The 17658-nt window shown below is 38.5% G+C and overlaps 1 protein-coding gene across 5 annotated transcripts in view; it reads left to right on the forward strand.

The window, feature by feature from the left end:
- LOC140850442 (AN1-type zinc finger protein 4-like) overlaps positions 1 to 15273 on the forward strand; it is a 101231-nt gene extending 85958 nt beyond the window's left edge. For all 5 annotated transcript variants that reach the window (XM_073241194.1, XM_073241192.1, XM_073241193.1 and 2 more), the window contains 4 exons: positions 7991 to 9157; positions 9664 to 9718; positions 13255 to 13372; positions 14368 to 15273. In XM_073241194.1, coding sequence (XP_073097295.1) covers positions 7991 to 9157; positions 9664 to 9718; positions 13255 to 13372; positions 14368 to 14503 — 1476 coding nt within the window. In that variant the 3' untranslated portion in view covers positions 14504 to 15273. The remainder of the gene's footprint in view (positions 1 to 7990; positions 9158 to 9663; positions 9719 to 13254; positions 13373 to 14367) is intronic.
- The last annotated feature ends 2385 nt before the right edge of the window (positions 15274 to 17658 follow it).

Raw genomic sequence — 17658 nt, forward strand, 5'->3', positions numbered from 1 at the left:
ATATCCTAGATCTTAAACCTGTTTTCATGTTTTTCATAATCAAGTGGGATTTTCTTTCTTTCATGCAGGTTTATCTTAGTTCCATCAGCCCTAGATTATCCACACCACTCTTTTTCTTTTTTTTTCTATTTTGGTGTCATTGATCTACAATTACAATGGCAACATTATGCTTACTAGACTCCACCCATTATCAAGTCCCCACCACATACCGCATCACAGTCATTGTCCATCAGCGTAGTAAGATGCTATAGAATCACTACTTGTCTTCTCTGTTGTATAGCCTTCCTCTTGCACCCCCCACACACATTATGTCTGCTTAACATAATGGCCCTCTTTCCCCCTTATCCCTCCATTCCCACCCATCGTACCCAGTCGCTTTCCATTTGGTAACTTTTAGTTACCAATGGGTTAACGTCTGGAGTTCCTATTCTGTTCTACTCATCTGTGGGTCTGTTCTTGTGTCAGTACTAAATTGTCTTGATTACTGTAGCTTTGTACTAGAGCTTGAAATTGGGGAGCAAGAACCCCCAACTTTATTCTTCCTTCTCAGGATTGCTTTGGCTATTCGGGGTCTTTGGTGGTTCCATATGAATTTTAGAACTATTTGTTCCAATTTATTGAAGAATGCTGCTGGTCATTTGATACAGATTGCATTGAATCTGTAGACTGCTTTGGGCAGGATGGCCATTTTGACAATATGAATTCTTTCTAGCCAAGAGCATGGAATGAGTTTCCATTTGTTAGTGACTTCTTTAATTTCTCTTGAGTGTCTTATAGTTTTCAGGGTATAGGTTTTTCACTTCCTTGGTTAGGTTTATTCCTAGGTATTTTATTATTTTTGATACTATTGTGAATGGAATTATTTTCCTGATTTCTCTTTCTATTAGTTCATTGTTAATGTATGAAAAGGCAACAAATTTCTGTGCATAATTGCATGAGGTGTTATCTCATTGTGGCATTTCTCTGATGACTAGTGATGTGGAGCATCCTTTCACGTGTCTGTTGGTCATCTGAATTTCTTCTTTGGAGAACTGTCTATTCATATCCTCTGCCCATTTTTTAACTGGATTATTTGCTGTTTGTTCACAGTGCATGAGCTCTCTATATATTTTAGATGTAAATCCTTTATTTCACCTGTCATTTATGAATTTATTCTCCCACACTGTTGCATGCATTTTTGTTCTATTGATGGTGTCCTTTGCTTTGCAGGTTTTCAGCTTGATATAGTCCCACTTGTTCACTCTTGCTTTTGTTTCCCTTGCCCAGGGAGATATATTCATGAACAAGTGGCTCATGTTTATGTCCAAGAGATTTTTGCCTATGTTTTTTCCTAAGAATTTTATGGTTTCATGACTTTCATTCAGGTCCTTGATCCATTTTGAGTTTACTTTGTGTATGGGGTTAGACAATGATCCAGTTTCATTCTCTTACATGTAGCTGTCCAGTTTTGCCAACACCAGCTATTGAAGAGGCTGTCATTTCCCCATTGTATATCCATGGCTCTTTTATCATATATTCATTGACCATACATGTTTGGTTTAATATCTGGACTTTCTATTTTGTTTCACTGGTATGTGGATCTGTTCTTGTGCAAATACCAAATTGTTCTGATTACTGTGGCTTTGTAGTAGAACTTGGAGTTAGGAAATGAGATCCCCCCCTGCTTTATTCCTCCTTTTCAGGAGCTTTGGCTATTTGGGATCTTTTCTGGCTCCATATGAGTTTTAGAACTATTTGTTCCAGTTAATTGAAGAATGCTGTTGGTATTTTCATAGGGATTGCCTTGAATCTGTAGATTGTCTTAGGCAGGTTGGACATTTTGAGAATATTCATTCTTCCTAGCCAAGAGCATGGGATGAGTTTCTATTTGTTAGTGTCTCTTTAATTTCTCTTAAGAGTGTCTTGTAGTTTTCAGGGTAAAGGACTTTCACTTCCTTGGTTAGGTTTATTCTTAGGTATTTTATTCTTTTTGATGCTATTGTGAATGGAATTATTTTCCTGATTTCTCTTTCTATTAGTTCATTGTTAATGTATGAAAAGGCAACAAATTTCTGTGTATTAATTTTGTATACTGTAACTTTGCTGAATTCCGATATTAGTTCTAGTATTTTTGGAGTGGAGTCTTTAGGGTTTTTTATGTCCAATATCATATCATCTGCAAATGGTGACAGTTTGACTTCTTCTTTACCAATCTGGATGCCTTGTATTTCTGTATATATTTTGTCTAATTGCCGTGGCTAGGACCTCCAGTACTATGTTGAATAACATTGGGGAGAGTGGGCATCCCTGTCTTGTTCCCCATCTCAGAGGAAAACCTTTCAGCCTCTTGGTGTTCAGTATGATGTTACCTGTGGGTTTATCGTATAAGGCCTTTATTATGTTGAGTTTCTTGTCCTCTATATCCATTTTGTTAAGAGTTTTTATCATGAATAGATGTTGAATTTTGTTGAATGCTTTTTCAGCGTCTGTGGAGATGATCATGAGGTTTTTGTTCTTTTTTGTTGATGTGATGGATGATGTTGATGGATTTTCAAATGTTGTACCATCCTTGTATCCCTGCATTGGATCCCACGTGGTCATGTTGTATCATCCCTTTGATGTGTATTTGAATTCGGTTTGCAGTATTTTGTTGAGTATTTTTGCATCTATGTTCAACAGGGGTATTGGTCTGTAATTTTCCTTTTTCATGGCATCTTTGGCTGGTTTTGATATCAGAGTGATTCTGGCTTCATAGAATGAGTTTGGGAGTATTCCCTCCTCTTCTATTTTTTGGAAAACTTTAAGGAGAATGGATATTATGTCTTCTCTATTTTCTGATAAAATTCAGCGATGAATCCATCTGGCCCATGGGTTTTGTTCTTGGGTAGTTTTTTGATTACCGATCCAATTTTGTTGCTACTAATTGCTCTGTTTAGATTTTCTGTTTCTTCCTTGGTCGGTCTTGGAAGGTTGTGTTTTTCTAGGAAGTTGTCCATTTCTTCAAGGTTTTCCAGCTTGTTAGCATATAGGTTTTTGTAGTATTCTCTAATAATTGTTTGTATTTCTGTGTGGTCTGTCATGATTTTTCCTCTCTCATTTATGATTCTGTTTATGTGTGTAGATTCTCTTTTTCTCTTACTAAGTCTGGCTAGGGATTTGTCTATTTTCTTTATTTTCTCAAAGAACCAGCTCTTGGTTTCATTGATTTTTTTCTATTGTTTTATTCTTCTCAATTTTATTTATTTCTTCTCTTATCTTTATTATGTCCCTCCTTCTGCTGACTTTGGGCCTCATTTGTTCTTCTTTTTCCTATTTCATTAATTGTGAATTTAGACTATTCATTTGGGATTATTCTTCCTTCTTTAAACAGGCCTTGATTGCTATATACTTTCCTCTTAAAACTGCCTTCACTGCATCTCACAGTGGTTGGGGCATTGTGCTGCTGTTGTTGTCATTTGTTTCCAAATATTCCTTGATCTCTGTTTTAATTTGGTCATTGATCCATTCATTATTTAGGAGCATGTTGTTTAGCCTCCATGTGTTTGTGTGCCTTTTTGTTTTCTTTGTAAAATTTCTAGTTTTATACCTGTGTGATCTGAGAGTTGGTTGGTAGAATTTCAACCTTTCAGAATTTACGGAGGCTCTTTTTTTGGCCTATTATGTGGTCTATTCTGGAAAATTTTCCATTTGCACTTGAGATAAATGTCTATTCTGCTGCTTTTGGGTGTAGAGTTGTGTAGATGTCCGTTAAGTCCATCTGTTCTAGTTTGTTCTTCAGTGCCTCTGTGTCCTTACTTACTTTCTGTCTGGTTGATGTGTCCTCTGGAATGAGTGGTGTGTTGAAGTCTCCTAAAATGAATGCATTGCATTCTATTTCCTCCTTTAATTTTGTTAGTATTTGTTTCACATATGTCAGTGCTCCTGTGTTGGGTACATACATACTTATAATGGTTATATCCTCTTGTTGGACTGACCCCTTTATCATTATGTAATGTCCTTCTTTATCTCTTGTTACTTTCTTTGTTTTGAAATCTGTTTTGTCTGATACAAGTACTGCTTTTTTATCTCTATTGTTTGCATGAAATATCTTTTTCTGTCCTTTCACTTTTAGTCTGCGTATGTCTTTGTGTTTGAAGTTAGTCTCTTGTAAGCAGCATATAGATGTGTCTCGCTTTTTCATCCATTCTATTACTCTATGTCTTTTGATTGGTGCATTCAGTCCATTTACATTTAAGGTGATTGTCAATAGATATGTACTTATCACCATTGTAGTATTTGCATTCATGTTTACCAAAGGTTCAAGGGAATCTTCTTTGCTATCTAACCATCTAATTTTAACTCCCTTATTACACTACTATAAACACAGTCTGATGATTCTTTATTTCTCTCCCTTCTTATTTTTACTCCTCCACTCTTCATATGTTAGGTGTTTTATTCTGTACTCTTTTGTGTTTCCTTTGACTGCTTTTATGGATAGTTGATTTTATTTTTTTGCCTTTACTTAATATTTGGTTTGTCTGCTTTCTTTGCTCTGATTTCTCTGGTGACATCTATTTAGCCTTAGGAATACTTCCATCTAGAGCAGTCCCTTTAAAATACCCTGTCGAGGTAGTTTGTGGGCAGCAAATTCCCTCATCTTTTTCTTATCTTGCAAGTGTTTAATCCCTCCTTCAATTTTAAAACAATAATCTTGCCAAATACAGCAATCTTGGTTCAACACCCTTCTGTTTCATTGCATTAAATATATCATGCCATTATCTTTTTGCCTGTAAGGTTTCTGATGAGATGTCTGATGATAGCCTGATGGGTTTTCCTTTGTAGGTGATCTTTCTTCTCTCTCTGGCAACCTTTAATACCCTGTCCTTGTCTTTGATCTTTTACATTTTAGTTAATATATGTCTTGGTGTTGTCCTCCTTGGGTCCCTTGTATTGAGAGATCTATGGGCTTCCATGTTCTGAGAGACTATTTCCTTCCCCAGCTTGGGGAAGTTTTCAGCAATTATTTCTTCAAAGGCACTTTCTATCCCTTTTTCTCTCTTCTTCTTCTGGTACCCCTATTATGTGAATATTGTTCCGTTTGGATTGGCCACACAGTTCTCTTAATATTCTTTCATTCCTAGAGATCCTTTTATTTCTCTCTCCCTCAGCTGCTGTGTATTCCTGTTCTCTGATTTCTGTTCCATTAACAGTCTCTTGCACCTCATCCAGTCTGCTGTTAAGTCCTTCTGTTGATTGTTTCATTTCTTATATCTCCCTCTGGACTTCATCCCTTAGCTCTTGCATATTTCTCTTCAGGTCCATCAGCATGGTTATGGCTTTTATTTTGAATCCTTTTTTAGGAACATTGGTTATATCTCTCTCGCCCGGCCCTCTCTCTGGGGTTGTTTGAGTGATTTTTGACAAGACCAGGTTCTTCAGCCTTTTAATGGTGATAGAAGTGATCGCCAGCTGGTGGTGCATGTGTCAGCTGGGAGAACAAAGTCTCTTCTGGCTTGCTGGTCACCTTGCCCTTCTCCGCTGCCTGTGCCGGTTACCCACACTCTAGGATCAGTCTCTGGGTTAATCCCCTGAGCTGCCATGGGTGGGAAGCCCTTGGGATAGCATAGAGCACTGTGGAGGGGTTGCCAACTTGCCAGGTGTGTTCTCCTGCAAGAACGGTGCCCCTTCGTGCCTTCCAGACTTCACACCGGCTTCCTCTTCCTGTCCCTGTCAGCTGCATGCTGGCAGCAGCCTCTGGGTCTGGCCTGGTTAGCTGCGTGCTAGGAGAAGACTCTGTGTGGCTGCTGTGGGTGGAGCTGGTCTGCAGCAGTGGTGAGTCAGCCAGTTTGCTTGCAATGCCAGTGGGGTAAATGAATGGCCAGCTGTTTATCGCCGTGAGAGGCTTCAGAGCTGCATTGCCATCCAGGGGGTTATGGTGCCTGAAGTTCCTTAAAATCCCCAGCCTGCTGGGCTCAGTGTGCCAGGACGATTTTGTCCCCCTGTTAAGCCCTTGTCCCTTTAAACTTTTAAAGTGCCCGCTTTTCTTTTGTCCCACTGGGAGCCGGCTGTGGGGACCCACTTGCAGTCTCAGTCTCTGACTTTACTTTTCCATTTCTCTAATCTCAAGTACACCATGCAATGTGTGTCTGTGCTCCTGGTGCAGATTACTAGAGCTGGTAATTAGCAGTCCTGTGCTTCCAGTCCCTCCCTACTCTGATTCTTTTCCTCCCACCATTGCACTGGGGTGGGGAGAGTGCTAGGCTTCTGCCTGGTCACGGCTTTGTAGCTTACCCTTTTCATGAGATTCCGACTTCTTGCAGATGTAGATGTAGCCTGGCTTTTGTACGGTATCTTCTGGTCTCTCTTTTAGGAATCATTGTACATGCTGTTTTTCAAAAATACATATGGTTTTGGAAGGAGATTTCTGCTGCCCTAGTCACACCACCATCTGGAGCTCCTCTCACACCACTCTTTTTCTTCATGTCTTCTTTCCAATCCTTCCATCCTCCCTCCCTCCATCCCTGCCTTCCTTCCTTCCTCTCTCTCACTGCACACCCTTGTCTCTCACCACAGGCAGAAGCTGTGCAGAGTCCCCTAGATTTTGTATTTGGGTATTTTCCTACTTAAGGTAACTTGAAGTTAATTTTATCTATTACCTGGTTTAATGAAATTATGAATTATGGTTGATTTTTTTATATTGTTCATCTGTATGATTGTTTAGAGGATGCATGAGGGAAATTCATATTTAGCCATCAACTGTTAACCTCTAAGCCCAGAAGTCATCATCTTCATTTTTGAAAAATAGTTTATTTTTGCTGAGTATAGAATTGCAGAGTAGCAAGACAAGACCCTAGGCTAAAAGCTACTACAGGAGCTTAGGTATCTTTCCAAGATTCTTCTTTCTTTGAATGTTTAGCTCCTTTAGTTTGTGCCTCAACTGATGTCCACTGAATTATATTTCTTATAAGTTGGGAGTATGGTATGTCATCAGGTATTCCATTGTATCCTGATGCCCATATCAGCTCATATCTTAAAGATAAGGGCTAAGACTCCATATATTTAATTTGCAACTTTATCCGTAACATCAGGAATTGTTATGACACCTTTATTATAACCTACTGTATTGGTGACCCCTAAACCACTGCAGATTTGATGATTAGCTTAGGAACACTCATAGGAGTATTATATAGGTGTATTGATGGCTACGATTTATTGCAGCAAAGGGGTACAAAACAAAAGCAGCAAAGGGAAAAGACGTATAAGGTAAAGTCCAGAGGAAACCAGGCACAAGCTTCCCAGAGTCCTTTACCAGTTGTGTCTCATAGGACATGCTTAATTCCTTTTAATGAGTTATGTCAGCACATGCAAAGTGATGTCTACCATGGAAGCTCATTTCAGAATCTCTGCTCAGGGGTTTTATTGGGGGCTGCTCATGTAGGCACCCTCTACTTAGCATGTACCAAAATTCTAGACTCCCAAAAGGAAAGTTAATGTCAGTGTAAACCTATTGTTTGCACAAACAGTTTAGGCACAATGAAGACAGTCTTATTGGTTAGGTTGATGGGAGTCATCCTGAAATACAAGTTCCCAGAAGCCACCCAAGGGACAACCTTGCAAGCAGGCCTTTTCACAGATAGCACTTTAGGCTTGTTAACTCTTTTCTGCAATATCTACCTAGCCAAATACCATCTTACTAGGAAAAGTTGTTGGATATCTAAAGTAGGTCAGCAATGTTATATCCAATATTACCAGTGGGTTTACTTCTCAGCAAAACTCTGACAGAATCAGCAATGAGGAAAATCAGTGAAGCAAATTACTTTAACATTCTCAGAAAATTTACTTAATGAAGGAAAATAGCAAAATTCTTCTTAATCATAAGCTTAAGCTTTCGATATTTTTAAACATTTTAAACTGAGGTAACCAAAATGCCAATATGTTAAAGGAAAATAACAGTTTCTTCCTTCATTAATTTTTGTTAATGGGCCAAGAAAATTACTGTAGTAGGAATTATATATTCACTCTTTTCTTTTAGCCTAAGAAAGCTGTCAAGGTAAAACCTCATCCACCTATAGCTCCTCGACCTTCTAGTAGTTCCACGGCAGCTGCTCACCACAGATTGTCAAGGGCTCTCCCCAACAATGGGCAGCCTTGTTTGCCTTCTCCTGGGGATGCTTATCTACGGGAAATATCCAGCAGTGCAATTTCAAGTTTGGCAGCTCTGCCCCCTGCTGATGGACCCACGTCATCTATAGCTAGTGGTTTTCCTAAGGAAGATGACTGGGAGAGTAACCCACTGTCTCATTCCAATAGCAGCATACGACCTCGGATACCCCATACGGAGTTGGAAAGTGACAAAGAGCTTGTTGATCCTCTTCTCCACCTTGGATCATCCTTGCCTAGGCAGACAAAACACTTTTCAGGAAATTTGGTATCTAATAATGAGAATGACACTGGTTTATCTCCGACTTTAGAAGAGTGTGTAACTGAAGAATCGCTTCTACCTGAAGTAGGTTCTTTTGCTTCGTTTACAGAAGGAAATGCTGATGAACAGAGCAGTGTCTTAGAAGGCACTTGGAAGGGAAATCCAGAGTTCTTACTCACAAATGGTGATAAAGGGTTGAAAGCTACAGAGGAGCATCTTAAACATGTTGCAAGAAGGTTAAGTGGTGAATCAGTAGAGACTACAGTTCTCAACCACAATGACTTAAGTCCTCACAAAAAAAGACTCTTGTCACCTCTTTGCTATTCTACACCAATGTCACTACATAATTCTGTGGTGAAACCACAGAGACCACCCAAATGTTTTGCGTCTGGGAACCTCCAGTCTTCTACTTCACAAAAAGTCCTTCAGTCATTGGATGTTCGAAATAAAACTGATTCTTCTTTCTCAAGGTCTACTTGCTTTCAAGCTGTTAAAGTTGATTCCCCTGGGAAAAGATCTGATATTATTTCTCAAGTTGAGGCTAGGCATATCACAGAAATGGCTAACAAGGCTTCTAAAGAGCCTGTTGATTGCATAAATAATACAGGTTCTCTTGCTTTGCTGGCCCAGAGCGCAAGTAGGGACAGTTTACAGAGGACACGTGGGGCAGGCAGGCTTCAGACCTCTGGAATTGGGCTGTCTGCAAACCTCCAGCATTTTCAGGAAAAAAGCTTCAGGAAAAGTTCTCCCCAGTTAGAACCTACAGAATTTTTTTCAGTAAGTATTTGCCTTTCATTATGTTCAACTAGTTATCCTTGTAGTGATTCAACATATTTAAGGTTTGGCTTTTGTTTACATACTTAAGGAGGCATAAGGTTGAATTATTTTCCTAAGTTTCTCTTAAAATGTTTATCCAGTTTGTAGAAATCTTTTTGACAGTTGAATTTTAAGTAATGTTTTAACCCTGTATTGAAAACTGTAATTTGAAAATAATTTCATGTAAATAATTTATCACAGATTTTCAAATGATATTTTTATTAGTGTTTTCTTCAAATAAATTTTATTTGAACCATCAAATACTATTCAAAGATAAATAATAAGTACAATATTACTGAAAGTGAGAATCAGGTTCCATGTTAATTTAATTAAAAATTAGAGTCAATAGTTAAAAATGAAAGCTCAACAGCATTTTTTGTAATAAAATACAAGTATTTCATGTTTGGTGACTTTTCTTCCGTTCTCCATTAACTCACCTCTATAAATGCTTTGTGTTTTAATTGTAGTCTGCTCATGGTATTGGAATGAATGGAAATAATACAGCAGCAGGGAAAAGAATAGGTAAGCCACAGATGATTTTGAAAACAACAGGAGGCTAATAATCATCTCATTCATACTGCTGACCTTTCAATGAGAAATAAGAATTCTCTGTAGTGTGTACAGAGTATGCTCTGCCTAAACTTTGTTCCACTTAAAGAAATGATTATGAAAATTCACTGTAGGACATATTTAAAGTATAAAACAAAAATTTAAATGGAGGTCTCTGCTATTGAGGAAGAGATATGGTCTATGTGAAAAGACAAGATAAAGGAAGAATTAATATGTAGTTCTCAACCCTCCGAGACACTGGCCACTCTAGAGCCACATTGGGGGGCTGGGAGGGTTTTGAGGATGTACCCAAGAAAGGTATTTGTTAACATCACAATACTATCAAGGGTGGTAGTAAGAGCCCCTTTTGATGAATTGGTTATTTCTGGATGAAAGAAAAGGACAATCGCTAGCACTAGCATTTTCTAAAGCATAGTAGCAAAAATGCCTATAACATTAGCACTTACCAGTAACCCCTTAAATGTGCACTGACCAGTGCTTATTTCCAACGAAGCCATTACTATCATCATCTTTTGTGTTTTAATGCTCAGACTAAAGGGGGGAAACTCATTACCAAAGATGTACCACTCTTGTAGCCCCAAGGTTCCAAAGGACACTTTATGTATTATGGTTGTCATGGGAGTTTTGTCTTTAACGAGATACCTAAGGTTTGCACTTCACTACTGTGTGAGGCCCAAGGTTCCAAAGTCTTAATACATCGACTTTTTTTCAAATTTTTTATTGTGGTAAAATACAGGTAACATAAAATTTACCATATTAACTATTTTAAAGTATACAATTCAGTAGCATTAAATACATTTCACATTTTTGGGCAACCATCATCCACCATCCATCTCCAGACCTCTTTTCATCTTGAAAAACTGAAACTCTTGTACCTTTAGACTAACTCCTCATTGTGTCATTCCCTCCTTTCCCTAACCCCTGGCAATCACCATTCTATATTCTGTTAGTTTTAACTACTCTAAATACTATAGTATTCATCTTTTGTGTCTGACTGACTTCATTTAGTAAATGCCCTCGGGGTTCATCTGTGTTGTAGCATGGCTCAGTGTTTCCATACTTAAGACTGACTAATATTCCATGGTATGTAGAGACCACATTTTGCTTTGCTTATCCATGCACCTTTGGATGGAGACTTGTGTTGCTTCCACATTTTAGCTTTTGAGAATAATGCTGCTATGAACATGAGTATTCAACTACACCTTTGACACCCTGCTTTCAATTCTTTTGAAACTATTGTGCATCAAAAGACACTATCAACCAGAGTAAAAAGGCAACCTGAGGAATGGGAGAAAATACTTGCAAATGATGTATCTGATAAGGGATTGATATCTTGACTGAAAAACTGGCTTCTTCCTTATTCACATGTTCAATACACATTGAGAGAAGGCTTCAGAGAGGAGTTGATTATTGATGATATCTTCGTACAGGATAAGTAGAGTCTTACTTGGTGACAAGGTGGAGTAGAACATTTTAGAAGAGACAGCACATGTGAATGGCTCTGGTGCATCATTCAGAGTGGGTATGATGTGGTAAATGACAGAACTTGACTCTGGAAAGTTAGAAAGGTATCATTTTGGACACAAATGACTTTGAATGACTTTGAATGACTTTGAAACAGGAATTTGAATTTTTCCTGTTGGTTGTAGGGAACCTATCAGTGATAGTTCATTGCCTAGAATAAATAACTGACAAGTGGTTTTCTCTGGTGGGCAGAGGGATACATTCTCCTTGGAGAGGACAGCATTATGTCTCTGTGCCACCTCATTCCTGTCCCTACTCTGTTCTCTGTCTCACACATTCACAGGAGTTACTGAAGGAAAAAACATTCAGGAAACATTGAGTTAAGCAACTCCAAAGAAAGAAGAAAATGAAAATATAACTACACCAAACTAAATTATCATCAACAGATTTTCCTACTGTTGTTTAAAGAAGACTATCCTAAGCCTGATTTCAAAGATAATTGCAATTAGATGAGCTTCCACAGGGAATCTGGTAGTATATGCCTTTCTTATGTGTCCTATGTAAATGCTTCTTTTTATTTTTTAAGAAGCAGAAAGTACCCCATCACCTTTGTGAAATGTTCTTGATAACTGTAAGTGCCCTTGAAGAAGATAACTGCGTATCTGGCAGCTAAACCTCCCTGCAAATCCTTCAAGGGTTCAAAACATTGGAATTACAATTAATTGGTGCTGAGTCTTTTGCCAAAACCCAGATTGGGTGCTAGGTATACAATCCCAGCAAAATTAAGTCTGCCTTTTTACCAGTCTAAAATATGTTCCCAGATCTTGCCCCAAACTAGAAAAAATTTGAATCAACCAACTGAATGGCCCCTAATGCTGCCCAGGCACCAACTCAACAAGTGCCTTCTTCTCCAAGTGTGCTTAGTGTTATCAATGACATTCCATAAAAGTGATGAGATACTTGTTTCCAGTCCAGAGACTTATACCTGCCAGATAAACAGTAAGCCCAGGCCTCCCAAACTTTTCCAGTAGTGGACAATAGGTACTTGTACCGCTGACACTCTACCATTTTTCTTCTCATTCCTTCCCTGTGTTTTGTTTTCTTTCATTGCCTCTTGCTTCTTGGCCTTTGAGTGCCACCAAGTACTTGCATTGTTATTGTAACAATGGACAGTGACTTGGAGCCTCTACTTATGAATGGGGTTTGTGGGAATTTTGCTCAGTTCTAAAATCCTTTCACTTAGTAGTTAAAGAAATAAATTTAGTTATTTCTTATAAAATAACATGTTCTCTTATTTTTAAGTTAAAAAGTCAAGTTGTTACAATAGTACCAAATTTAGTAAATATTCTTGAAAAGGTATAGATAGCACTGTGAAATTGAATAGGGCACCATGTTAGTCACTATTGATAACATGATATTTTATATAATTATAAAATTTAAAACTTTCAGAATGATTTTTACACATGAAAACTGAGTTGATACTTAGAAACCTAGGAGAAAAAATACATGTTCTGTTATCTTAAAAAAGAAACAAATTGAATTTTTGAAAGGGTAAATAACTTGCTCATGGTTTGATTAATTGTTATGGTGTAATCATGAAAAACCAGTGTTATGATACTGATGCTCCTTCTTGGTGGGAAAGAACAAGGTGATTTTATTACATATTATGGTTTTTCACAGAGACCTTATAACTGTGATTTTGAACCAGACATTTTTCTTGGTGATCTATCAAAGTTGGAGTACTTTATTGATTGCTCTTTGAAATAATCAGAAAAGTATTGGTGTGTATAAAAAGTATTAAAATGTAAGTCCCAGTCAGTAGAAACCTAGCACATCTCGAAAAATGTAAGTTCTACTGCATCTTCACTTGCAGATTTTGTAAGTAATTCTGGATAAAAAGTAGTCCAAATTTTTCATGGCATAGAATTTTGCAGTGACAGGAACGCATTTTGTGTTTTGCTTAATAGTATTTCACATTTAGAATTTTATGTCTGTATTAATCTAGCTGCCCTTTCTCTAAACAGGAGAAGGTATTCATCACCTCCCACCTGTGAAAGCCCCCATTCACACAAAGAAGAAAACGACAAAGCATTGTTTCCTTTGTGGAAAGAAAACTGGACTGGCTACTAGCTACGAATGCAGGCAGGTTGGCTAGCTGGAAAAGCTGAGATGCTTTCTTTGCGGTGCCTCCACCTGGGAACACAGTATAAGACACTCTTTAAGTTGGGTATTGATTACATCGTTAAGATGCTGTTCAGATAGCAGCCTAGAATAGAACTCCTAATTGGCTAGTGTGAAGAGCAAATAGTCGGCAGCTCATGCATTTCCAAACACATGAGATCCTCCCCTGCCCTTTAAATTAGGAGATTGAAACCAATTGGAGAATGTACTTTCTTTAAGTTTAATGTTAGATATACATGTTTTTTGTTTGAATATGGGTTGGAAGGAACCCTCCTCTAAGATTCTGTTTCAGATTGAACAAAAAAAGGAGTAAATTTAAAGTTAATGTACTATAAATTTTAAAAATCATATGGTACACTTTTATTTCAAAACAGATGAATAATATATTTACAAAACAATGATTTTTTTCTACCTATAATTATTTTTTTCATTAGCATTGATTAATATGATTAATATGCTTCAAGATTGGTGTCTGCCCTTAAGCCAAGGCCATGGCATTAAAAATACCAGCTGTTTTTTTAGAGCATGTTCTGTTCAAATGTAAATAACTTATCTTGTTGCTAGAAATATTTTTTAAACCCTTCATGGCATAGTTAGGTTTTATATAATGTAAATTTCTTAGGAGACAATTTCTCAGAAATTGAGAGTTCTCCCAGGTTTACTAGATGTAAGAGATTGGTGGACATATTTACTACTACTTTTTGCAATTTTACCACTTCATAAATGTCTATACCCTGTTTCATTCCATAATGAATTCTTTATTATAAACTCCTGTTCATGGGTGGTTAACTTGTTCTTCTGGGGGATTCCTGTGCTTATTTATGAGTGCAAGGCACTGTAATTGCTAACGAGAACCAAAGGGCTCCTTTTGGACTACCTGCAGTCAGGTTCACCTCTCCTGGAGATGAGCCTCTAATAGAAACATGACTATTCACACACTCTTTTTTTGTGCTTAGATGTGGAAACAACTTCTGTGCACCTCATCGCTACGCAGAAACTCATGGCTGCACCTATGATTACAAGAGTGCAGGGAAGAGATACTTACAGGAAGCAAATCCTGTGGTAAATGCACCAAAACTTCCAAAAATCTAATTCTTGCTCTGTGCCTACTGTTCTCCCTGAAGAATTGTATTATTACAGTGACAGAAGAAATACTGTTTAGACGGCATTGTTTTTGTTCGGCTCCAAAAGATTTGCCAAATGACAAAAGTATAAGATGCATAATGTTGGAGACTGAGAATGCTACTATATTTGACATCTTTATTCTTTGGTGAATCAAAAGTTTTAAAAGTAGTTTGAAAAACTTTATAATGATTTAGCTTTGTTATTGCATGTCTTGTGTTATGTTATATTTGATACTGCAATTTTACTAGACAAGTCTTCAAAAGATGCACTTTAGGAAATTAACATTAACTGTGTGACCAGCTTCCACACTGCAATGAAATGATCTATCAAGTAATAGCTCTATTCAAATCTACCTGTTTTTTTTTTATTGGAGTAGGGTAAGTGGGAGTTTTAAAAAAATCCATGTAAAAATTATTAAGTTTACTAAAACAAGTGCCTTTTTATTTTAAGCTATTTTTATAAAAAAGAGCATTTTGGTTTTCTTGTGTAGTTTTAACACATATATTTCTTCCATATTCATATTGGCATTCAGATATGTATCCATTCTATAAAACACAGCATGTTAATCATAGTATATATTTCTTAAAGTACTACTTTTGAATGGTAGTTTTAAAACAGAAGCTGTCCCTCTTGTTGCCATTAAATACAGAACCCAACTTTACACTTTTTGAAAAATGGCTATACTTAAAGTAAAATCTTACAGCTTGGTTTGTTTTTCTTATATGTTTAGTGCTATTACCAGGAGAAATTCAAATAAATATTTATTCATTATGAGTTTGGTTATTTGATTATTTACAATAATTTTTATTTTATATATACCTTCTTTATAAAATCATTTAATTAAATCAGTAATTTGTTCTACTTGGAAAAAATGACTATCAGTATAAAAGTATTCTTTTAGGGCATTAAAGGTGCTCTGCTTCCCAGATATAACCTATAAAGCAGCTAAACTTTTGGGAGACCACTTGCTTCATGGAAACTTAGCCAGATCTGATCCTGAACCCTTGTAAATAACAGGCAGCAATCCAGGTAGACAGGTAGACTCTGCAACTGTAGCCCAACCCAGGTGGGATCTGTTGGGGTACCAGAAGGTGCCGTACAGGGCTTCTTTCCCCACGCAAGGTCCAACTGGAGAGTTAGGTTACCTTTCCGCTACTTCCTGTATGAGACTAAATACTGAATGGACAAAGATGCCTTCATTTTCCTAAAGACATCTGAAGGTGCTCCTTCTGAGCAAGAAGGAGAAATACATTTACAGAGGGAAAGGTGAGAAGTTAGTGGAGTGACACAATTAGGTGTTAATGTTGTACCTTTTAGGGGAGCTATATAGGCTAATGAGAAATATTTTCATCTGTGTTGAGTAGTTCAGTTTTCCCCTCTTATCAAGACAGCATGTGCTTTAGACATTGAAAATAGAACTCTATTACATGGACAGGCTGCTAAAAAGTGGACCAAAACCTGTTTATTCTATAAGTAAATATGAATATTAAAACCAGGGAGTTAGGAAGTAAGATTCCTAACATACTTTATGGTAGTTAGCCAACAACTGACCCTATTTTAAGGCAGGGCAGGCAAGTAGTCCTACATGATAAGTTCCCACTACCTGAGGGTAACCACTATCTTGGAGAAGAACGGGATCAATAAATTCCTTATGTTAAGTTTATTATCATACAGAATCTTAAGAGGACTGACTATCCCTGAAGACATAATGTCTCTCACTGGAGATGGACACTGTGAGGCCACATTCAAAGCTATGCTCCCTTGGCCCTTTATCCCATCCTTAAAATCCTTAAAAAACAAGAATCCTAAACCTTTAAGCATGCCTCCTCTCTGAGGCTGCCTGCATTCCCCTTTCTTCAAGACTACAGTTACCAACACTTTTCATATAAAAACATATACACAGACTGACAAACTGATATAAAGATTTGAGTTACTCATATTTAATTGCTTTCTTTCTTTTTAGCATTTTCTCCATGGCTCCTGGAACCGGAGGGTGGGAGGAGCATGTTCCTGTGGGGAAGAAGGCGGTGAAGGCAGAAGGAGAGGGGCAGGGGGTGGTGCAGCCACCGAAATAGGAGAGGAGCAGGAAGGCAGCGTGGTTGAGAATGTAGGACTTTAAGATGGCGGCGACATGTGTGAAGACAAAGGACTTAGAGATGGTGGCAGAGAGGGGTGGGGGTAGTGAGCTGAGGGAGGTGGGAGACTAAGGTCCTCTGGCGGATCTGAAAAGGAAGAAGGACTGGGCAGAGTAAGAGGCTGACAATCTTTAACTGGAGATCGGGCCGGGAGAACCTGAGTCGTTGAACACTTAACATAAAGGTCTGGGCGGGTGCGCAAAGTCCAAAAAGCCTGCACATATGAGATTTCACCCTACTCTCCGCTCCAGTGGCAATAATTTCTTAAGTCGGTGAGGAGGCCAAAATCGAAAGTTCCCTCAGGGGGCCAGCGAGATTGATTGTCCAAGGGATACTGAGGCCCGGCCTCAGAGCAAAGAAAGACTAGCTTCCATTTGCGAACTTCCCAGGACAAATATAGAGTAGCCAAATTAGAAATGAGATACCACAGTGGGGTTTGAGGCTCTGCTTTTGAGGGCTGGTTCCCCATGTCTGTGTCACTCCCCAACTAATCCCCCTGAGAGGAGGAGGAGCACCCAGCATCCCAAGCGCACCAAGTCAGGGGAGACTGCCTGGGAGCCTGGGTGAGGGACGTCTCCCACACCGCAGGGACAGCGGCGGGCCGGATGCCTGCAGAGTGTGGGCTGGATACCCAAGGGCCAGATGCCCCAACCTGGATGTAGCTACAATTTCTAATGGACCAGGTGAAACGGAGTTAGGGAGGGAAACAGACTGGGGAAAACTGAGGGATTCACAGGAAAATAGTCCATGCAGCGGAGAGCAGAGGTCCTGGGTTGAGGAAGGAGGGGGCAGGGCTGCTGATGGCCGGTCGGGGCCCCGTGCTCATGCTCCTTCCTGGGTTTTGGCACCAAATGTAAGATAAAGTCTAGCCAAAATAAGCAGGCAACAAGAGGCAACAAAGGGCCAGGCAGTTTATTTGAGCGCAATTCCTGGGTGATGTTCCCTGGTCTGGCTATCACAGGCTGGGGAAGTCACACCCAGTCAGGG

This window comes from Manis javanica, chromosome 7, assembly GCF_040802235.1.
Source record: "Manis javanica isolate MJ-LG chromosome 7, MJ_LKY, whole genome shotgun sequence".
Lineage (NCBI taxonomy): Eukaryota > Metazoa > Chordata > Mammalia > Pholidota > Manidae > Manis > Manis javanica.